The sequence below is a fragment of the Nilaparvata lugens genome, chromosome 4 (genome assembly GCF_014356525.2).
Source record: "Nilaparvata lugens isolate BPH chromosome 4, ASM1435652v1, whole genome shotgun sequence".
NCBI lineage: Eukaryota > Metazoa > Arthropoda > Insecta > Hemiptera > Delphacidae > Nilaparvata > Nilaparvata lugens.
Window position 1 is genome coordinate 876,169 of NC_052507.1, and position 24,649 is coordinate 900,817.

The 24,649-nt window shown below is 32.5% G+C and overlaps 1 protein-coding gene across 1 annotated transcript; it reads left to right on the plus strand.

Moving 5' to 3' along the window:
• The first annotated feature begins 345 nt into the window (after positions 1–345).
• On the plus strand, positions 346–24,178 carry LOC111052109. The gene is made up of 7 exons (XM_039425490.1): positions 346–469; positions 7,363–7,459; positions 8,068–8,095; positions 10,616–10,714; positions 11,540–11,633; positions 13,938–14,064; positions 24,056–24,178. The coding sequence occupies exons 2-6, from the start codon at positions 7,382–7,384 to the stop codon at positions 13,999–14,001; spliced, it is 363 nt and encodes a 120-aa protein (XP_039281424.1). The 5' UTR covers positions 346–469; positions 7,363–7,381; the 3' UTR covers positions 14,002–14,064; positions 24,056–24,178.
• The last annotated feature ends 471 nt before the right edge of the window (positions 24,179–24,649 follow it).

Sequence of the window (24,649 nt, forward strand, 5' to 3'; positions counted from 1 at the left end):
AAATCCCATTGTTCTTTCTATTTCTAAAATATAAATATTAGAATATACTATGAAATTAAATATTAAATATAAATATTTCTAAATGAATAAATATTGCTCGTGGTCATCCTGTACCGGTATCAGCTATCCTCTATAGAAAGCAGTGGCAAGGCAGAGAATCGGCAACGCTTTTCTCCTATCTTTCTTTACTGCCATCATAAAGTGGACCTCACATTAGTTGGAATGTTGACAGCCTGACGTCAATCTATTATATCTTATCAATATCAATTCTATTCTATGACGTGAAAACCAATAAAGTTATTTGCTGATGTTCACAGCAGGTGTTTTCACAATGAAGAACGTTTTTTTCAATGCTTCGAAAGGCAATAAAAACCGACGTTTCTGATGAAGATTTTCAGTATTGGAAATTCATTACCTGTATCCTTTGCTGTAGGGCGCATTTCACATTTAATTAGTATTCATTAGTTCTGTAAGTAGAATATGAATATTTTTTTTTACTGATTAAAACTGAATTCGCACACAACAATGACAGTGAACAGTCGAAATATGATTCTCACAAGCTCTATAGATAGTTTAAAAAAATCTTATGTGGCGCACTCACACAAATTTCCTTGCCGTTATGAAAATTGATCACCTAATGCTAGAGTTCACGCGCATCTCAAGTCTACTATTCAAAGATCTGAGCCAGCTGGTGAAAGGGCAATAACGCTGGAGACATACGATGTCTGCTATCTCTTCATAGTGAATGATTTGATAGAATCAACAGTTGCCAACAGTTTGCAATTGAATAATCATATTTTCTCGAATTTCGAGCTTATTTTCAATATTTTAGGTGGAAATGTTACTGAACATTATTTTTTTTGTCAATTCCTTAGTATTTTTCATTCAAGATGAACATTTATTATTGTAGAGATTACAATAATTTTTCTACAGATATGGGACTTGTAGCAGTTGATAGGGCTTAGCTTATCAATCAATATTTTAGGTATAAATTTGATCAAAATCGTTGGAGACGTTTTTGAGAAAATCACGATGAGCCCTTTTTTTGACAACATTTTCGCCATTTTAGCCGCAATCTTGAATCTCATTTGATCGATATTGTTCGTATGGGATCCTTATATTGACCTTAAGTACCAAATTTCAAGTCATTCTGTTATAGGGAGATGAGATATCGTGTACACAGACACACATACACTCATGCACACACACACCAACACATACAGACCAATACCCAAAAACCACTTTTTTGGACTCAGGGGACCTTGAAACGTCTAGAAATTTGGAAATTGGGGTACCTTAATTTCTTTCGGAAAGCAATACTTTCTTTACCTATGGTAATAGGACAAGGAAACTAATATATTGAGACTTGGAGAAAATATCCGTGTTGCCAAATTGTGCAAAATTTCAATCATTTCATGCAACCCCACATGACAGGAAACATTCAATTTGACAACACAGCCGATGCAGAGTTGTTAATTTGAATATATCCAGTCATATGAGGTTAGTTGAAAAGATTGAAATTTCGCACGATTTGGCAACACGGATATTTTCGCCAAGTCTCAACCTATTTTATACCAAAGTTAGTAGTCTACTAACGTTGATTTTATACCAACTATAGAGCTTGTGAGAATCATATTTCGACTGTTCACTGTCATTGTTGTGTATTGTTAACATCACATTGTCGGTTAATTCTGTTATTGATATATTTGGAATTTCCTAAGGAAGTCTTTTTCAAACTATTTATGTATTTTTTGTTATTTCTAATGTTAATTTTAATAATATTGTTTTTATATTATCGTAGCAGGATTTTTTGTAATGTTCGTGTTTTGATGAATTGATCTGTTAATAGTGTTAATCAAGAATGTATTATGTATTTGATTAGGATAGCAACTCCTATTTGTATGAGTACTTGCTCAAGAATAAATAATAAAACTATTTGATTTTGAATTGGGCTATTTCCATTCAGCCCAGGCGAGCGAGTATGAAAACTCCCATCCGAACTTGAGGGGTTTATATTTTCACTGTCACAGTCACTGTTGTGTTCGAATCCTAAACATCTACATCAGAAACGTCGGTCTTTATTGCGTTTCGGAGTATTGAAGAAACATCTGCTCTGAACATCAGCAAATAACTTTATTTGTTTCCACGTCATAGGATAGATTAACGTCAGGCTGTCAACATTCCAACTAATGTGAGGCCCACTTTATAATGGCAGTCAAGAAAGATACCTGGGAGAAAAGCATTGCCGATTATCTGCCTTTCCCCTGCCTTCTATTATAGTTGATACCGTTATATCGGAAGTAATACAGGGTGTCCACGAGAAACATTTATATTTTAAAAATAGAAAACAAAATAATAATTTTTCAAGATACTATCCATTCAACCTGAGTAGAATAGTTGTGAGTATAAATTCCATTATTATATTTCGCAGGGAATATTATAACAGGAAGCTTTTCCTTCTTCCCTGAGGCAAACTGTATCAAATGTTCAATCATTTTTAGTCAATTATATTTTATAAATCAAGAGAATCTATTTTTAAGTTATTTAGTCATGAATTTCCAAAATTGAAATTGAAGTAGACTAAAGATAGTAGACTATCTTGTTAATTACTTATATGACTACATTGTTGAAAAACGTTCTGGCAATGTTGCGGAGGTGGAGAAGGATAGCGCTATCAGCTCTGTCGAATGATATCTTTCACTATCCATATTCACTTTTCATAATTACAGTGTGATTCCATTCTTAAAAAACCCAACTATTGAAAGACAAAATAACTAGTTGTTCTGTGAACAGTAGACCTCGCGCAGTTATAAACCGCTGCCTCCTCTTATACAGTCCATCAGAGTAAATCCTGTCTCTATGTCATGTCGGCGAGATATCCGTGTGAAAGTTCACGCGCATCTCAACTCTACTATTCAAAGATCTGAGCCAGCTGGTGACAGGCCAATAACGCTGGATACTTACTCATGCTCAATCTTTACCACTCGTAATTTTTCGTTTGAATTATATCTGAGACCTGATAATTGGAAATCTAAAATTAAACTTTGCATAGATGGGGTGAAGCTCCTGATTTTTTTTACAGACACACACACACACACACACACACACACACACACACACACACACACCAACACATACAGACCAATACCCAAAAACCACTTTTTTGGACTCAGGGGACCTTGAAACGTAAAGAAATTTGAAAATTGGGGCATCTTAATCTTTTTCGGAAAGCAATACCATAGAGAAACAATAGCGTAAGTAGATATCCCATGGTATAGGGAGTTTATGTCATAACTTTTACTGTTATCTCAAGCCGATAGTCCATGTAGCTCTTTCCCTTGAAGCTGTGTGACACTGGTAGTCTCTCATATTGTGCCGTTCATACACTCTCACCCCAACAAAACAGTAAATATCGACAATAATCAACAGTAATCGGCTTGAGATAACAATAAAAGTTGCAACATAAACTCCCTATACCATGGGATATCTACTTACGCTATTGTTTCTCTATGGCAATACTTTCCTTACCTATGATAATAGGGCAAGGGAAGTAAAACTGATGAGGACAGCATATCAGTGTCAGCTGACTTGAGACTCCACCACATATTGGCGCCATTTTACCTAGATTTCCACACAGGCGCAGGTCCGGTATTTAGGAGGTCCTGATAACACACTTCTCATGAGATCCGCTGATTGATGGCAAAAGTTCAAAAGCTGAACATAATTCTGTCTCTCTCCCACACATGCACTCGCATCTTCCATTATCAACAGACGACGAAATTATTGAGTGTTTTTCCAAGGATGTATAGTTTTATCCTTTCCATGTCCTTCAGTGAGTTTTCACTGTGATGAGACCTAGTGCAATCGAATTTTTATATAATAAACCTGCTATGTTCAAAGTTTCGTGAAAATCGTTGGATCCATTTTTTGAGATATGTTGGACATGAATATATAACCATATCATTAACCAAATATAAGGAAAAATAAATATCTCAGTACCCTTTTTACTTTCCTTGCCCTATTACCATAGGTAAGGAAAGTATTGCTTTCCGGAAAAAATTAAGGTACCCCAATTTCTAAATTTCTATACGCTTGAAGGTCCCCTGAGTCCAAAAAACTGGTTTTTGGGTATTGGTCTGTATGTGTGTGTATATATGTGTGTGTGTGTGTGTTGTGTGTGTGTGTGTGTGTGTGTGGTGTGTGTGTGTGTGTGTGTGTGTGTGTGGTGTGTGTGTGTGTGTGTGTGTTGTGTGTGTGTGTGTGTGTGTGTGTGTGTGTGTGTGTGGTGTGTGTGTGTGGTGTGTGTGTGGTGTGTGTGTGTGTGTGTGTGTGTGTGTGTGTGTGTGTGTGTGTGTGTGGTGTGTGTGTGTGTGTGTGTATGTGTGTGTGTGTGTATGAGTGTATGTGCGTCTGTGTACACGATATCTCATCTCCCAATTAACGGAATGACTTGAAATTTGGAACTTAAGGTCCTTTCACTATAAGGATCCGACACGAACAATTTCGATCAAATGAAATTCAAGATGGCGGCTAAAATGGCGAAAATGTTGTCAAAAACAGGGTTTTTTGTGATTTTCTCGGAAACGGCTCCAACGATTTTGATCAAATTCATACCTAAAATAGTCATCGATAAGCTCTATCAACTGCCACCAAGTCCCATATCTGTAAAAATTTCAGGAGCTCCGCCCCATCAATGCAGATAGAATCCCAATTATCAGGCTTCAGATACAATTGAAACAAAACAAATCAAGTGGAGTAGATTGAGCATGAAAATCTCTACAATTAATGTTCAGTAACATTTTCACCTAAAATTGAAAATAAGCTTTAAATTCGAGAAAATGTGATTATTCAATTGCAAATTATTGTTGATTCTATTGAATCATAATTCACTATGAAGAGATAGCAGACCTCATGTGTGTCTCCAGCGTTATTACCCTGTCACCAGCTGGCTCAAATCACTGAATAGTAGACTTGAGATGTGCGGGAACACTAGCGTCAGGTGATCAATTTTCATAACGGCAAGGAAAGTTGTGTGAGTGCACCACACCAGATTTTTGAAATATTTTATCACAACATGTTTCAGACATTTATGCCACTTTCAAGTGTAATGACGTAAATAAATGAATACTGCTGGAAGATTTTCATTTTGATCATAATGTTAGTGAATTCATATGATTTTATGAACTGGGACTGTAAATTTTGGGTTCAAATTCTCATGATCCTATCAAAAATGGGGTTATTGGTGTCTAATTGGATTAAGTTTATTATTTTATCTCTGTTTGATTTTGCTGCTTTATGAATATGAAATTCTTCTTTGACATTCAGTTTTCCACTTTTATTACAATAATTTAGTATTTTCATATTGGAATTTATATCTGTAAAATTATGGCCTGAATCTATTAAGTGTTCAGCAAATGCCGACTTTTGTGTATAATTTTTAGATTTTAGGATATTATGTTCTCGAAACCTGATATGGAAATTTCTACCCGTTTGTCCAATATAGAATTTGTTGCAATCACTACATTTAAGTTCATAGATTCCAGATTTTTTAAACTTATCTTGATGTACATTTAAATTTGATTTATTTTTTATCAGTTCGAATGTATTATTTGTTGTCCTACAACCTGAGATGAATTTATTTTTTGTAAAGGTTTTTCTTATAGCTTTATTGAATATTGTGTTATATGGAACACAAATATATTCTTCATTTCCTACATTTCCTTGATTATTTTGAGTTCTATCCTGAATCACTTTTTTTTGTTTGTAAATCATTCTATCCATAGTTTTGGTATTATATCCATTTGTTATTGCACATATATTTTATTATTTTCTTCTCTTTTCTGTAATTATCTTCTGACATGAGAATATTTATTAGCCCATATAACATTGAATTGAAAGTTGAAATTTTTTGTTGCCAAGGATGATTTGAATCTCTAGGAATCATACAATATGTAAGTGTAGGTTTTCTATAAATGCTAAAATCATGTTTGTTATCTTTCATACTAATCGTTAAATCAAGAAAACTTATTTCATGTTCTTGAGCTTCCATCGTAAATTTTATAGAAGGTGATATAGAATTTAAATATAATTCAAAATCTTCATGTGTTTTATCTTCATTATTATACAGACATATCACATGATCAACATATCTGTGCCAATAAATAATATTTTTCTTTAGAGGATTATTATCATTCATTATTTTAGATTTTTCCAAATTGTTCATGTATATGTTAGCAAGTTAGCCTGAAAAAGGAGAGCTCATTGCCAAACCTTCCTTTTGTTTTTATTTTTCTTCATATTTATATTACAAGTAGCCCTATACAGAGAAGAGGTCAATAACCAAATATATAAATATATACAGAAATTGGTCGCTTAACATAATAGGATTCCAATCCATTAATCATCTGATTTGTTTGTTTGGTTTTGTGTTCATTTTCATTGAGTTGGAACGAACTTGTATGCCTTTTATAGGTAATTGACCGAGCGTAGTGAGGTCTAAGATTCAAGTCGACGGTTTGGCATTTCTCTTAATGTTTATATGTTTTTATGTTGCGCATTTACGGCGAAACGCGGTAATAGATTTTCATGAAATTTGACAGGTATGTTCCTTTTTAAATTGCGCGTCGACATACCGGTATATACAAGGTTTTTGGGAATTTTGCATTTCAAGGATAATATAAAAGGAAAAAGGAGCTTCCTTCATACCCTAATATTAGAGTAAAAATCAAACTATAGAATTATTCATCATAAATCAGCTGACAAGTGATTACACAGATGTGTGAAGAAGCCAGTCTACTACTGTATTTGTATAAGGTCTATAGTTCCAATCAGGTACTTGTGGATGAGAACACTGCGTGAGGTCTACTGTTCACAGAATTATTAGTACAATAGGAGGCTCAATACTAGGAATCTCCCCTCAACAGCAATTCGACCTATATATATGTATAAATATATGTCATGTTGCAGCGCTAGATTTTGTGGTAATGGAAACGAGGCTTTATGTGGGCAATAACGGGATCAATTTTCTGGAGCCCTCGAATATGTATATTTTCAAATAAGTGAATAAATAATCGGCTCAATGAGAAGGCTTGTCATGCATGGCCTCAACGTACTCCTGACCAAACGCAATACAATTTTCGCGCACTGGTTCCAGACATCAAAACTGTTTAAGTTGTTTTTTCACTTGACATAAAGCCTTTAACTGTAAGATCATTTCCACAAATATTATATATGGTAGATCAACGTTATAATAGCAGTGAAGAAAGATAGGAGAACAGCTATGCCGTGTCCGTGTGTTAGCGTGACACATACTGCTGTACACACCTTTTTAAATAAATAGATGTTTATTGTTTTTCATCACAGACTTTCGAGGGCTCCAAAAATGATGATGCAAAAGAATCACCTGATTTGCATTGCTGTTAGCTTCTTCCTATCAAGTGCTTCTGCTACACATCACCCAGTAAGTGCAACAATGAATCTCATTATTTATCTATTGTATAAACCCCTATAATCATTGAACGAGTGTTTGCGAGTTCTTACTTTTGACTAAAGGCCAAAGTTGTTCAACATTAGTAGACAGTTAGTCTACTAACTTTGAAAGTTGTTGTCCATCTATGGGTTTGTATGTTCTACAATAACTTTTGAACAAGTTTATCAATTAACTTCAAATGTTGAACATATATTCTTCTTATGTTGGATAAACAAGCTTTTTTGAAATGTTGCATTTTAAGGATATTATGAAAGGAAAAGGAATCTCCTCCATACTCCGATATCACTATAATATATCATCTACACTGAAGATAGGATTAATCAGACTATAGAATTATTCATAATCAATCAGCTGACAAGTGGATTATTCATTACATGCATTACACAGATGTCTGGAGAAGCCGGTGAACAGGTGACACCAGATACTTGTGGATGAAAACTGCGTGAGGTCTACTGTTCACAGAACTACTATTGAAAAAAGAATTCAGAATTACTATCGAAATAACAGTGATTCATATCAATAATAATATAATATCTAAAACAATAATTTATTAAATTGAAAACATTTTCATTTTTCAGGCCCCTGTTGCAGTGAAAGGCTGGACAGGTAGGCAATAGTACAAAAGTTTCTTCATTGGTTGAATGAGAAGCACTGTTTGCTAGTATTAAGATATGCTGACAGTTTGAAGTGAATCATAGGCTATTTCTATATTTTTCACTCACAGTCTAAATTCTACTACCTATTCCACTCAATTCTTATTAGGGTGAGAACATGTGTGGCGTTTTCACACGAGTCAGCAGGGGAGGAAGCTTTGTGAAACTAATCAGCTGATTCCCAAGCATCAACCCAATCGGTCCTTTGGAGAGCTTCCTGCCCTGTGCCCTGCCGAATCGCTTGAAAACCGTCTAATCTGGTCTCACCCTTATAGCATGAATAAGTTGAGACTCTGATAAAATATCGGTGGTGACGATCTTGTTGTTTATTTTTTTCTTTGGTATTCTATTTGAGGTTAAATCTTTTTTATAATTTCTATCATTATAATTTGTAAATTTCCAGTGATTTATTAATTATTTATTGTTGTTGGTTGTTTATTCTATGTCAGAAGCCTCTCGCTGGTGACAAAACATGCATGATGACATGCATGTGTATGTGCGCATGATAAACATGCATGTACATGCTAGTTTATTATGCATGTGCTACCTACTTTCACTTTTCATCAGCTGATGCTATTCTCATTATATTAGTGTTTTGCCGTGCTACCAATTTCTCCTAAATAGGTTGGATAGCATTTCACACCTATTAACCTACAGGAAGTTATCGGCTCCAAAGTGGTAGATTCTTGATAAACTATGAATGGATCTATCGCCTATGAATGAGAAATCCAGTTTTCAGAGCAAACCAACTTATAATCTTCAAAAGAATTTTGGCAATATACAACACAAATCCACAAAACAATACCTTACACACTTAAACATCCTAGCATCATTACAAGCTAAAATACTTATCCAGTTTATATAGTTGAAAACAATGGCTATAGGCTTGTAGACACACAAATTAAAATACACAAACTTAGAACACCATACAACTGTTCAAAACTCAATTTAAAACATTAAAATTTCAATTAAACAGAAAAATATTCAGAGAGCACAAAATTAGAACACATAGCCAGCCATCATTTTTAGAGAAGACCAAACAAGTCAGTGCAAAAACCACACCTCAAAATCAGTGATGACTTCATGAACACGTCACCGATATTAAATTCCAAAAAATTATAAATTACAAGTTTAGAATTTACATTTACATTTGTTCTCAATAAAACTTTATTTCAAAACTGTTATTTTAAATTTATATATCCTCTATATTTATAATAATCTATTAATTCTGTTTCTCTGTTTCGGTGATACCATGGAATGCAACACAATTATTTACGATAAATTCTCAGTTAAAAAGTTGTCCGCATGTCAATTACTCTGATATTTACTATCAAGTTTTATAGATCTCGAATTGAAGATTCGATTTTAATCGAGAAAAAATGTAATATTACAGTTTGTACAGAGACAGTAGTATAAGGGCCGGCTTCCGAGTCCAAGATTCAGACTTTAAACAGCTGGATTCAGAATATTTTCTTTCCGAAACGGGGTGTAGTCACAGTCTATGTTCAAATTAAATTTCAAAAAAAAACTAGAAAATTGAACACAGAATGAAATTAAGAGAAAATGGTGTTAAGTTTCAACTATTTTAAATTATCTAGGAATGTTTCATTTCGTCAAGGAAAAACGTTTCCAATAATCATAGAAATGAGTAAATAGAGATTATTTCGCTGGGACTATCTACTATGACTATGCCCTGTTTTGGAACGCCAATTTTCTGACTCCAGCTAGAACGTGGCTAAAGGTACAGATATAATAGGCAAAGTATCAGCTGATTGAAAGTGAAATGCCCGTGCTCGTGGCACATAAGTCTGCATGTACTTTGAGCAAAAATAGAAATTTTATTATTCAATTATCTATTCCAATACTGCTCTTTGTATGTCTCTTCAATACCATCTGGTTGCAATGTGTTGAACATGCTGTGATTTTGACGATAAAGAATCGGAATTGATAATAAATTAGAAGAATGGGCCGAATTTGGATGGAGATTTATAAGACCTTAAAGAGGTATCTTCAAGGTGCATCTGTAAGGTCTTTGGAGGTTCAGTGCAAATGAATGGATAAATTCATCTTTGTAGAAAATGAAGGAATATTCTGCTTATTGTAATGAAATATACAATCAAATTCAATCAGTTACACTTTAGAAAATACGTTTAATTCTATTTTTGGAACATTTTCAAAGTGGCTCAATATTTTACATTTTTTTACTACTTTCTGCGTCGTATTTCCTTACTCAATTTGGTTTTCAATCTACATAAATCAAAAATTTCATGTTTATATCTATTTAAATCAAAAATTGATCAAGTGATGGAAGACTAACCTACTTTTTGAACTGTACGTGTCAGTCACCTAAGTTTATGATAAACAAATAACAAATGTGCGGTATTGCTTTGGTATTTTATAACAATGTTTTCACATCAGTGTTGTTTATTGTTGCATTAATTATTTTAAAATATATTTTTTTTCTCATTCACAGTGGTTTTCAAACTGTTTGACCCTAACATGCATAAATATTTAGAAGAAAGACATATAGACAATTTCTTTAAAAAAAATGACAATGCCGAATTTTTCAATGGTAAGTGCATGAAAAAATAACAAATTGGTTCGAGTTTCTTGAAAAATATATATTTACATCACATCATTGATCTTCAAAAAGAATACATTTGTTAGATTTGTAGTGATGGCAACATTATTTGATTAGCATTAGGGCGGTTTCCGAGCTCAGGATTCCGGTAAGTTCTAGACTTTAAACAGCTGGTGTCAGAAAATTGACTTTCCGAAATGGGGCATAGTCACGTTTTTATGATAATCCTTATTTTCTCATTTCTATAATTGGAAACGTTTCTCCTTGATGAAATTGAACATTTCTAAATGATTCAAAATAGCTGAAACTTAAATTATTTTCTCTTTTCAATTTTGTGTTCAATTTTCTAGTTTTTAGAAATTCAATTCAATCGTGGACTGCTACTACGCCCCGTTTCGGAAAGCCAATTTTCTGACTCCAGCTGTTTAAAGTCCAGAACCTAGCTCAATCCCAAGCTCGGAAACCGGCCCTAGGTGTTGCTACCCTCGTCTGTCATTCGACAAAGCAGATAGTGCTGTCCTTTTCTAGCTCTGCAACGTTGACATAAAAAATAATAAGTTTACAACAATGCAGAAATATAATCAATCAACACAATATTTTTATCTCAATTCTCAAAGTTCATAATTAAATGATTGAAAAAATATATTCCTTCACAAATTGTACCGTAACAAATGACAGATATGAACAATTCTCAATCAAATTTCCTTGGAATGTTATTATGTAAGTATCGAAAATTAATCCTCATCCTATATACATAATTGAATAATATTGATTCTTGGAGTATTCCATGATAATAATATCCTTGGTATTTTCCAGACATCACCAAGGAAGAGATGTACGCACTGATAAACACCAAAACGAAAAAACTCACCTATGAAAAGTTCATCAGAACCATGAAAGACAGGGAAATGTAATATCATATCTCAAAAATATAATTTCAATACACATTATTATATCATCACCATAACATCACTATGAATTATTATAATCTTCACCTAGATCATGATAATTATAATCTTCACCAAAACCATGATAATTATTTTATTTATTTATTATTATTAGATAGAGCGAACAATACAATAGTCGGAAAAGAAAAACATATTATATATATATTATATATAATATTATATATAGGAAATATTCTATTTAACATGTTATTATTCCAGTTTGATTCGAACTTCTAAATGGTGCGTACAGATATACGCACCCAAAGACCTTAAAGATGCATAGACTCACTTGCAGCGCTAGTGTCGTACTTGGAATTGGAATCCGCCATTGAGGGGGCAACCCATAAGATTATTACATACCAATGCCACCAATGCCTTCGTGATCTATAGTATTACAAATATATAATAATATAATATCTCGTGCTAAAATACCCCAATGGCGGCCTTCAATTCCAAGTAAGAGCTATCATTGGGAAGGCATAGGCATTGTGGGTCTATATCTCTTTGTACAAGGTCTTTGTACGCACCGCGAACATGAGCAATTAAATTTTAATCAGCTGACTATATATCTGTATTTTTACAAAGACGGTAAGATACAGATATGGCATCAGGTGATTTAAATTGAATTGCTCATGTTCGCGGCGCGTAAATCTGTACGCACCGCAATGTGGCAAATACCATAACACACATTATTTTATTATAATGTGTTCAAAATATTATTCATTGAAAAAACAAATTTTACTAAAATGGACAGTTCGTTTCTGTAATGAATTCAAATGAATAATGGCCGGTTTCTGAGCTCGGGATTCAGCTAAGTTCTAGACTTTAAACAGCTGGAGTCAGAACATTGGCTTTCTAAAGCAGGGAATAGTCGCAGTTTTTATGATAATTTTTATTTTCTCATTTCTATGATAATTGTAAATGTTGTTCCTTGACGGAATGAAACACTATAAAGTTAAATAGTATAAGGAAACATCTTCCTTGACGGAATGAAACATTCCTAAATAATTCAAAATAGCTGAAACTTTGTACTATTTTATCTTTATATTATTTTGAGTTCAATTTCCTAGTTCTTCAAAATTAAATTTTTAAGTGGACTGCGACTTTGAAAAGTCAATTTTCTAAGCTAGAGCCTGAGTTCGGAAATCGGCCATAAGTATTCTTGAAAATGTGGAAGTTGTTAAGCAATAAAAATAAGTTTATTGAGCTGATGGAAAATCTCATTTATTTATTCATTTTCATACAAAAAATAAGTAGGGGCAAACCCAAAACTTGCCTCCTTAACTTAAGTTACATAATACAAATGTTATAAAAAGATATAACAACTTAGAATAGAAACTTATGTATTAAAGAAAATCAAAATCATAATGATAAACTGATTATTATAAACATATTCAGTATAAATCTTTGAAAAAAGAATACAATGGAATGAATGAAAAAATAATTCCTTGGAAAAAATTAATGTAGATGAAATTAATACTAAATTGATAATCAGTACAGGGGAGAAAAATAAAATGAGATGATGAATTAATTATTATAAACTAGGAACTCGATTAAATCCAAATAAATGAAATTGAAAAAATTATACTAGAGAGAAGAAAACTGTATTGAAGGAGTTGACACAGTTTTCAAGATGAACTGATTAATTTATACTCATTGGATCACACTGACAAGTGCTATCCTCTTGAATGTGCTTAGACCATCTGCAAACACATCTATTCCATATCCGAGACTATTCATTAATCTAGGTATTCTATTTAGAGGGGAGAAATACCTATGAACTGTCTTTGACCTGGGAATGAAGAACAAAGAGTGACATCTACGGCTTAACACTGGAACGGGAATTATTCTAGGATGAGTCAAAGTGAGGAAATGGAATATAGGCCGACTGTAAATTATTTTCAGACCAATGTTCTGAGAATGGAAGTAGATGTCTTGAAAATCATTGGCCACCAGTTACTTGCCTTATTTATTGTCTTTCATATATTGTTCATTAAATTATATTGCTCAATCCTGGTTTCTATTCTGTTGTTTTGAAACATCCCAACTACACGACAAGCTATGACAGCTTGTTGAACAATTTTTACAACTTGTCGTTTTTTTTACAATTTTTGTTTCTATTTCGGCGCAAACTGCATGAAAGTGTGTGCAATTACAACGTAGACCTCGCTATAGAGTTGAAATCTTGATATCAATTTATAAACATTCAGTCAAAGCTATCTTACGAATATTTACACTCAATAAAGTCAACTTTTTTCATTTTTCAGGACCACTTTGCAAGCTCTACAAAAAGCCTTTCCTGGAAAACTAGTGTTCTGGGAAAAGATGTGAACAAGCGGTTCAATTTTTACTTATTATTCAGTTTTCCTAGAAAAGAAAATAACACACTAGAAGGTGAGAAAAAATATACAGTTGATGCTGCCTTAAGCAATATTCTTTACTGTTAATTAATTTATTCTTACAATAAGTAAGCTTACATCATAAGAATTATTATAGGGAGAGGAAGAATAACTTTAATATTTTTATAAAATAGAATATAGTACACTTTAAATTTAATAAAACATGAAAAAAACCGGTGTGGTGCACTCACACAACTTTCCTTGCTCATTGAACTGTGAGCCTCATTCTTAAACGAGAATAATTTAGGGGAATAACATAATGACGATTGGTGGCAACATATGATCAGACTACTGTATATGTGTATACAGAGTGATTCATAATTATGGTAAAATAATATAATACGTGATAGTAGAGGTAAAAATAATAAAAAAAGCTCTTATAAACATATATCCATAAACGCTTCATTAGCGAGCTATACAGGGTGAAAGATTTCGCCCGGAATTCAGTTCCTCTAGTGAAATACACCGATGCTGAATTGTTTGGGGACTAGTTTTTGGAAAACTTATGCTGGATTCATATGGAAAAGTATCTGAAAAATTTAATAAAACTAGTCTGGAAGCTGTAGTGTGAGTAGTTTTTGAGTAAAAAGTTGAAATATGTAAAAAATCTAAGTAGAAAAACACAGACTTCTACATTTGATGCCCAATAACTTTCTTTAATGACCAGTAGACAAATAATTTTTCGCAATAACAATTGTAGAGAATTTAATTCTGAAAAGAATTATTTGAGCTGTGTAAACCAAATTAAAATAAAAGTTGAATTAATGTATTCTGTTGTAGTACATTACACCACAAAAATTTGCTGTTTTATGAGGAGAGAACTAATAACTCATAAGTTGTAGCTGATTGCAAATAAAATATTCGGTTTTTTATGAAAGGTTTTTTTCATATGAAAGTAGCATATCTAAATGACATTAAAATTGTACCAAAAGACTAGTAGATTATGCCATTAAGCCTGGGAGAAAGCTCGAACAGAAGTAGATGATCTCCTATGATTCCTGCCCAAATGTTTACTGAAAACTGATGTTGTGGAAGATTAGGATTGATGGCATGAGGATTCTCAGCTGCCCAAATATGTTGGTTGTGGACGTTAACGATAGCTGTTCTTGTAAAGTGTGCCTCGTCGGTAAATAAAAAAGTTGTTAAGAAGTTTGGGTAAACAAGTTTTACTAAAAACCATCGGCAAATACCAGCACAGGGAATCCAGTCTCGTGGCAATAGAGTATGAACTTTCTGGAGGTGGTATGGATGTAATTCTTGCTCTCTTAGTATCCTCCAAATAATAGATTGATTGACATTAATCTGCACTGGCAATTCTCTTGTGCTCTTCTCTGGATGTTCATAAATTTCATTGATAACTTGTTCTTCTAACTCAACAGTCATAGTAGATCGGGGTCTGCCTGCATAAATGTGCTCTTTGGATATCAAAGAATCTGTTCCAGACAGACGTTGATGAATAGTGGGGAAAAACCTTGAACTTGGACATACTCGGTTAGGAAAGTTCTCTTGATACAAACGTCTTGCTTCAGTACTATTACAGTAGTGTCCCATTCCAGGATTCCATACATTAAATGCATGTCAGCTAATTTGGAGCATGAATAATGTCTAAAATTACCTGCCATTTTTTAAAAAGTTAACACTTAACATAAAAGCAAAGTGAAATGGTTACAAATAACTGGTTAATAGATGAAACAAAAAAAAAACAGCGCGGTTACAGTAGGCCCAACTTACAGTTTGTTTTTTTGTTCAACAGTGAGCTAAAATATTTCTGAAAATAGTTTTCAGCTGATAATTTCTTTTAAATATATTCTTATTTAAAACAAAATGAATCAGCTGTTTTGGAACAGCTGTTATTAAAATCCATGTTTTATTTTCAATCATATCAGCTACAACCTATGGGTTATTAGTTCTCTCCTCAGAAAACAGCAAATTTTTGTGGTGTAATGTACTACATAAGAATACATTTCATTCATATTTTATTTAAATTTAGTTTACACAGCTTACATAATTCTTTTAAGAATTAAATTCTCTACAATTTTTATTGCGAAAAATTATTTGTTTACTGGTCATTGAAGAAAGTTATTGGGCATCAAACGTAGAAGTCTGTGTTTTTCTACTTAGATTTTTTGCATATTTCAACTTTTTTCTCAAAAACTACTCACACTATAGCTTTCAGACTAGTTTTATTCAATTTTTCAGATATTTTTCCATATAAATCCAGCATAAGTTTTCCAAAAACTAGTCCCCAAACAATTCAGCATCGGTGTATTTCACCACAGGAACTGAATTCCGGGCGGAATCTTCCACCCTGTATAGCTCGCTAATGAAGCGTTTATGGATATATGTTTATAAGAACTCTTTCTATTATTTTTACCTCTACTATCACGTATTAAATTATTTTACGATAATTATGAATCACTCTGTATAATTGTTTTCAGAGTACTTTTTCCTTTGTGTAAATATTGTGAAATTCAATGATTTTTTAAGAGTCGTCAAAAAGCTGTTCTACAGGTAAAATATCTTGTAGCCCAGTCAATAAAGGTTTTTTCGATCCGAAAATTAAATAAAAGCTGAATCTTCTACCATCGATAGAGCCCTACCAGAGGGTCATTCTCCCAAAAGTCCCAAGAAATCCCCTTGGAGCTTTCCCCCCTAGCCACCCTCAAAGTTGAAAAATGCAGGTAATCACGGAAAATCAATTAACTCTGTACCCATTGATCGGAATCAGTTCTATTATATGCCATTCGATTCGTTACATTATGGACTACAATATTAGTTATATTCATTTTTTCAATTAAATTAACAGTTTTCTTGATAAAATAATATATATGTGAAAATTTAAAGGGTTTGTAATTTGATTTTTTTGTTTTCTTCGGTTAACTTCAAAGCAAGTGGTTTTAAAGAAAAATGAGTCAAATAATTAATGTAGCCACTCTCATTGCAAATTCATTGATGTATATTGTTATGTATTTGCGATCCGATTTGACGCTGTGGAAGGGGAAACAGTCGAAGCGGAATGGCGCGGCTGACTCTCTTAGCCATAGTAAACAGCAACTGGAAATCAATTATCTCTGTAATCATTAATCGGGAAAAAATCTATCATATGTCATTCGATTCGTTAAATTAAGGACTACAATATTAGTTATATTCATTTCCTCAATAAATCAAACAGTTTCCTTGATAAAATAATATATATGTGAAAATTTAGGGGTTTTTCGATTTGATTTTTGTTTTCTCCGATTAACTTCGAAGCAAGTAATTTTAAAGAGCAATGTGACGAATAATTATTGTAGCCACATTCATTGCGAATCCATTGGTGTATATTGTTATGTATTTGCGATTCGATTTGACGCTGTGGAAGGGGAAACAGCCGACGCGGCTGACTCCCTTCACTATAGTAAACAGAATAATACTGCGCGCTGTCTACATTGCATCTCATTTACACTATGGCGCTCGAAACAATTAATTTTGTCTATTGTTTTGACATGCGCTGTATATGGATTTCCACTTTTCAATACTCTAAAAAAATATTACAATTTTCTTGATTCAACCATGCTCATGATAAAAATTAGGATTTCGTTGTTTGCTCACAAAATTTATTATATCAATTTGAAGTGTGCCTTCTCCATACGAGTCAGAGGTAACACAATTTGTAACTCTAGTTTCAGATATTGATGTTTTTCAACGAAGTTTCATGATATATTATGTTTCCAACTCCTTCATCTTATCCTTATTTTGTGAAAAATGAAGATTCAAAATTTCTTTTCATAGCTTTTCTTGTGTTTTCTCTTGTTTCATCACTCTTTATAATTCAAACACTTGATAATGGGATGAATATCATCAGATCACGTGAACAAAAAAAATAAAAGGGTAGGCCTACCTGAGATACTATATAAAACACTGTACTCCTGATAAATTGAAAATTTTCAAGCTGAAAGTAGATTAATTTGTTGCATATTCGGTTCAAATATCAACAAATGTTACCAAATATTACCAATATTATCACATATAGTGAGAACGAATTACTCTGAACTTTCTATTCTCACTGAACATGAAGAGGCAATACCAAACCAGAATTGCAGTTTCGTTCGCAATCATTATCAGAGCTTTCAAATTGATGCTATGTAAATTTAACTATAGATGCTATTCCCCTCTCACAATTTCCCTGTTTATCCTTATCGTGATTCAGAATGAAGTAGTTGATCTCTATAATCACAAAAATCAATGTACAGTACCTATAATAAATAGTAAAAATAACAAAATTTTTAGTAATAATGCAACTTTTTCTAGGTACGAATTTCAAGGCTAATAAAATGACTTTTTCTCAATCACAGGCAGAAATTCCAATGATCATCATAATAGTAATTCAGTGAAATTTTTTGTATTGTACATTGTTCGATGTAAGATAAGCTACATCTTTAAGGTAATCAACGTATTCAGGATTATCATGTTTATGAATGAAAGCGAGACTGTGATAGAAGATTAGTCAAACTGAAATATGAACATTATATACAATGCATATTTCTGATCAACTATAATTACAAATGATAGTATCAAGCCGAAATGAATTGAGCAACTGAATTTCAAAGTTACTATCCACTGTTCAAATCGCACTGTGATTTCCTTTTACTTCCAAATGGATTGAATTGCCTCACTCTTCAACGTAACAATTATTGTGAAAAGACCAGTGCAATGTGAACGTCATCCAAATAGCATTTAAATTTCAATTTTCAAATCATGAAATTCATAAAAAACTAATTCTTGAGAGAATAGTGATGAATTGCAAACAGTGCAAGTGACATTGATACAAAGCGATACAATGAAAATCAACATTGATGAATTTAATACTGGACTTATCAAATTTATATTACCGTTAATTTATATTATTTATAAAGCTTATAAAATGTAAAACCAACATTTCAAATTCTCTCTACTGGAGCAAAATATCGATAGAAAATAAAGAAGAGCCCATTATAAGCACAATACACTTGTGTACTAGAATTCACTTGAACTAACTCATCACATCAACCCTTCAATGATCACAATGAACTAGAATGGAATAAAAACCATGAAATTGAGTATCAGGTACATTTTTCAAATAGCTTCACCCAACTAAATCTGTGAATGCTAAGTCATAAGAAATCATGTTCAATAGATTTAATTTGAATGCTTCGAATAGAAAATGATCTATTCTTTTGGTGCCCTAATCAAAATCAATTTCAATCAACATTAATCGACATAAAGAAAAGCTTCTGTCAACCTTGTGTAATGAATGACAAGATGCGAGTGGAGGTGAAAAATCGATATGTTAACAAAAATAAGAGAAGATGATGAATCATCTTTCAATTAATCTTATACGGTAGGGTACTTTGTGGTTAAATGTGAAACACTTTCATGATTTTCCTACCTTTTATGCATGCTCACTCTTCCTTGAATTGTATGTTTGCATGGCTTTCATCTTTAGAATCTACTGAATTTTCATATTGGACTATCTAAATAATGTAGATTCAACTAGTAAGAACGGAAGATAAGCTACTTTACAGAGAGAACCATAGAAAGTTTCAACTCAACAAGCCCAATGTATAAATTTTTTATGCCTCAGCCGTCATATATATTTGGCTCAACTGAAGGTATATTATCAACCTGGCTTGGAGAATATTAACTGTAGAAAACAGCAAACACTGCACGCTATGATTTTTCAGGAAATTGCCACTGTTAACACTATTGTAATCTATGATTTATCTCAGTTTTTGACATTCATAACTTATGATAAATTTAGCATAGAATTATGATCATACACACATAATTTAAATATGTATTATATTATGTAATAGTATGATTATTTTATCGGTTGCAAACAATATCTTTGTCTGTCATAGAATGCATGATTTAGCACATATATAACAACAAAATGATTTTAGAGAATTTAGAGAATTAAAATGTGAAAAATTAGTTTCATCGCATGTCAAAACAATAGACAAAATTGATTGTTTCGAGCGCCATAGTGTAAATAAGATGCAACTTAGAATGCAGTAGGCCTACTACTGTATTCAACTGTTTACTATGGTGAAGAGATTCAGCCACGCCGTACCGCGTCGACTGTTTCCCCTTCCACAGCGTCAAATCGAATCGCAAATAAATAACAATATACACCAATGGATTCGCAATGAATGTGGCTACATTAAATATTTGTCTAATTTTCTTTAGATTATTTGCTTCGAAGTTAATCGGAGAAAACAAAAATCAAATCGAAAAACCCCTAAATTTTCACATATATATTATTTTATCAAGGAAACTGTTTGATTTATTGAGGAAATGAATATAACTAATATTGTAGTCCTTAATTTAACGAATCGAATGACATATGATAGATTTTTTCCAGATTAATGATTACAGAGATAATTGATTTCCAGTTGCTGTTTACTATGGCTAAGAGAGTCAGCTACGCCGTACCCCGTCGACTGTTTCCCCTTCCACAGCGTCAAATCGGATCGCAAATACATAACAATATACATCAATGGATTTGCAATGAGAGTGGCTACATTAATTATCTGGCTCATTTTCCTTTAAAACTACTTTTTTCGGAGTTAATCGAAGAAAACAAAAAAATCAAATTACAAACCCTTTAAATTTTCACATATATATTATTTTATCAAGAAAACTCTCGATTTTATTGAAAAAATGAATATAACTAATATTGTAGTCCATAATGTAACGAATCGAATGGCATATAATAGAACTGTTTCCGATCAATGGTTACAGAGATAATTGATTTCCCGTGTTTACCTGCATTTTTCATGTTTTAGGGGGCTGGGGCGAAAAGCTCCAAGGGGATTTCTTGGGACTTTTGGCAGAATGACCCTCTGGGAGGGTTCTATCGATGATGGGAAATTCAGCTTTTATTTAATTTTCGAATCGAAACTGCTTTTTTGGACCTTCATTGACTGGGCTACTTGACTAAGTTATGTGTTCTTTTTATAAACTGCTCTACCCACCTACCTCATGCACGAGAAGGAGGTTACAAAGTCCATTTCTCAAGGATGGGTGGACCCCTCATTAGTTTCCCAGGAAGGAGCCTCATGCCAGTTAATAGAGCTGATAAATAACTATACAGGATATGAATTTGAAAAAAATCGGTCAAGTCATTTTTGAGAAAATAGTGAATAACATGGTTTTTTGGTAATTATCCGCCATTTTTCTTAAGAATATTACGAAGCTCCTAAAATTTTCTCAGAAATGAGGCTCAAGTAAGTTAATAGGGCTCATAAATAGCTATCCATGGTATGAATTTGAAGAAAATATTTAGAGCCGTTTTCGAGAATAACGTGAAAAACATGGTTTTTTAGTAATTATCCGCCATTTTTCTCAAGAATATTACGGAGCTCCTAAACTTTTCTCAGCAATGAGACTCATGTCAGTTGATAGGGCTCATAAATAGCTATCCATGGTATGAAATTGAAGAAAATATTTAGAGCCGTTTTCGAGAAAACCGTGAAAAACATGGTTTTTTAGTAATTATCCGCCATCTTGAATTGAATTTTATTAAATTTCTTATTGTCGGATCCTCAAGGTTACCCTGAGTTTATAATTTCAAGTCAATCGGATAATTAGGAATGAAGTTATCATGTTCAAAGACATACACACACACAGACCAACACCCAAAAATCATGTTTTTGGACTCAGGGGACCTTGAAACGTATAGAAAACTTGAAATTAGGGTACCTTAGTTTTTTTGGAAAGCAATACTTTCCTTACCTATGGTGATAGGGCAAGGAAAGTAAAAACAAGAATACAAATTGTAATGTAACTACTAGTTTTGGTGATCGCACCATCGTCAGGTTATATAAATATCGGGGCATCGAGCTTCGCTCGTTATTTATTTATTGACTTTTGATAAACTAAACACAATTCTTTAAAATGATTGGGGAAGTACTAACAGCACAGCCCAAAACTGTTTGTTTCACGAATTTTGAATTATACACTATAAATAGTCCAGAAAGTAGGTTATTTAACATACACTTGAATTCAGGTTCAATTTTCTATTCAAACATTTGAAAACAAAACATTCATAATTTAGATTATAAACAAACCAAATTGAATAACAAAATAACACTCACTAATCACTTGAAATTGTCGAATAATGATCAACTTTGGAAATTATGATATACTCTAATTTAGGAGGATTATCATGTCATGTCAACAAATCAGATTATTGACCGAACGAAGTGGGGTCAAAGATTCAAGTCGACGGTTTGTAATTTCTCTTAATGTTTAAATGTTTATATGTTTTTATGTTGCGCATTTACGACGAAACGCGGTAATAGATTTTCATGAAATTTGACAGGTATGTTTCTTTTTAAATTGCGCGTCGACATATATACAAGGTTTTTGGAAATTTTGCATTTCAAGGATAATATAAAAGGAAAAAGGAGCCTCCTCCATACGCCAATATTAGAGTAAAAATCAGACTATAGAATTATTCATCATAAATCAGCTGACAAGTGATTACACAGATGTGTGGAGAAGCCAGTCTATTACTGTATTTGTATAAGGTATATAGTTTCAATCAATGACATTTAAGAGGTATGCATCTTCAAGCTGGGTTCACACCAAAGTTATTAACAAAATGGTTATAACTTGATCCTTAGAGATTCTATTAGATTGAACGGAAGTTGACAAACACATATTTTCATCATGTGTATGATAAGTTATGTTCAATCTAATTTAATCTAAAAGGATTGAGTAATTATCATTTTTTTAATAAATTTGGTCTAATCGCAGCTTTAAGGTCTTTGGTTTCAATATTTTGTTTGCAGTTATGGTATTATTATGCGTGCCCATCAGTATCAATATTCTCACATTCGAAAAAACTAATTTAATAGGTGAATAAAAATAAACAAATGAACTAAATAATGCTGAAGAAATTATAATATTTTTGATCAGATAGAAAGATCATCACGGAACTGGATAAATTATATCATATGAAATACAAATTCAAACGTGAACTGAGTTTGTTAACATTCAAAACAGTTGACATCTGGTACTTGTGGATGAGAATACTGCGTGAGGTCTACTGTTCACAGAACTACTAGTGTTGATCAAATCGATTAAATTGTTTAGCTAGATAAAATTTCTTGCTGATTGATTATGATTACACAGCTGGAAATAGTTCTGTCTCTTTCCCACACAGACACACGCATCTTCTGTTATCGAGAGACGACGAAATTATCATCTGTTTTCCAAGGATGAATTATCCTTTTAATGTCGTTCAGCGAGTTTTCCAAAGAATGAGACCTAGAAGTGCAATCGAACCTTTATATCATAAACCTACTATGTTCCAAATTTCGTGAAAAACGTTAGAGCCGTTTTCGAGATCCGTAAAACATAAATAACCAGATATAAAAATAACCAGATATATAAATATAGAATTTGCTCGCTTAATATAATAGGATAAATGTTTAGTAATCATAAGTGAACATTTATTTTTATAACCTGACGATCGTGTGATCACCGAAACTAGTAGTTACATTACAACTTGTATTCTTAGTTTTCAATATTTTATTAATTTTTAAGTGTATCATAAATCCATTTTATAAATACAAGAAATTAGCTCTGAATTCATACATTCTAGAAAAATTTAATATAATTTACATATTTAAATTATAGTTTAACTTGATCATTATAACTTCCAATGTTACTAAGGAAGTTAATTTAATGCATGCAATACACTTACCAGGAAGAATATTGTAAAAAGACATAATTTGAGAGGACAATCCATATAGGAGATGAATATTTTAATATGTGATTCAAAATCCATGATAGATGAAAAACGTGTAACATTTGCATTGACTGCATTGATTTGTTCTTTGAATGTCTTCCGGTTTTTATAAATGTGTAAATTGACAATCATTTAATGCACTCATACATTTTATGAATAAAAATTATTCAATTGATTGGAAGTGACCGTAATCGTCTGAATGTTCCAGATGCTGTTGAAAAGATCGATCACCTCTTGATAGATCATTATTATGAAACTGGGATTATCGCTTTGACTAAAGCAGGACAAATACCGGTATAACTCCATCTTCAAGCTTTTCATTCATGTAAAACAAAATTTTCTATTATCAGAAATCATAATATACTATGATCAGAGAATCGATACTTTATGATAAATTAAGCATGAATATAAGATACATTGGTTATTCTAAGCTATGGTATATATAATTTATTATTATACTGATAAATAATACTTTTACCCGCCAACTTATGTAAACCAACTTATGTCATAGTCCTTTAATAAATATCATATACAAAATTCCTAAACTGTTTTATTCTTTATTCTTGACGTCTTGATTGCATCATTACAGTAATGATATGAGAAGAAGGAGAAAAATCCTATGGAAGGAGAAATTTGTTGAATACACTATCAGTGTATATTTTGTCCATTCAAATTCCAACGGTACACACCACTTTTACAAATAATAGATATTCAAAAGAGAAATTACGTGCAAAAATTACGTGCGAAAATTACGTGTAACAATATAAAAAGAATCATATATCATATAATCAGTGTTCTCTTA

What these genes read in the sequence shown, in the direction of transcription:
- LOC111052109 (XM_039425490.1), top strand. Translation starts at nt 7,382, where the DNA reads ATGATGATGCAAAAGAATCACCTGATTTGCATTGCTGTTAGCTTCTTC. An exon ending in CAATGCCGAATTTTTCAATG is followed by an intron (nt 10,715 to 11,539) that starts GTAAGTGCATGA and finishes GGTATTTTCCAG; the next exon opens with ACATCACCAAGGAAGAGATG. An exon ending in ACCATGAAAGACAGGGAAAT is followed by an intron (nt 11,634 to 13,937) that starts GTAATATCATAT and finishes TTCATTTTTCAG; the next exon opens with GACCACTTTGCAAGCTCTAC.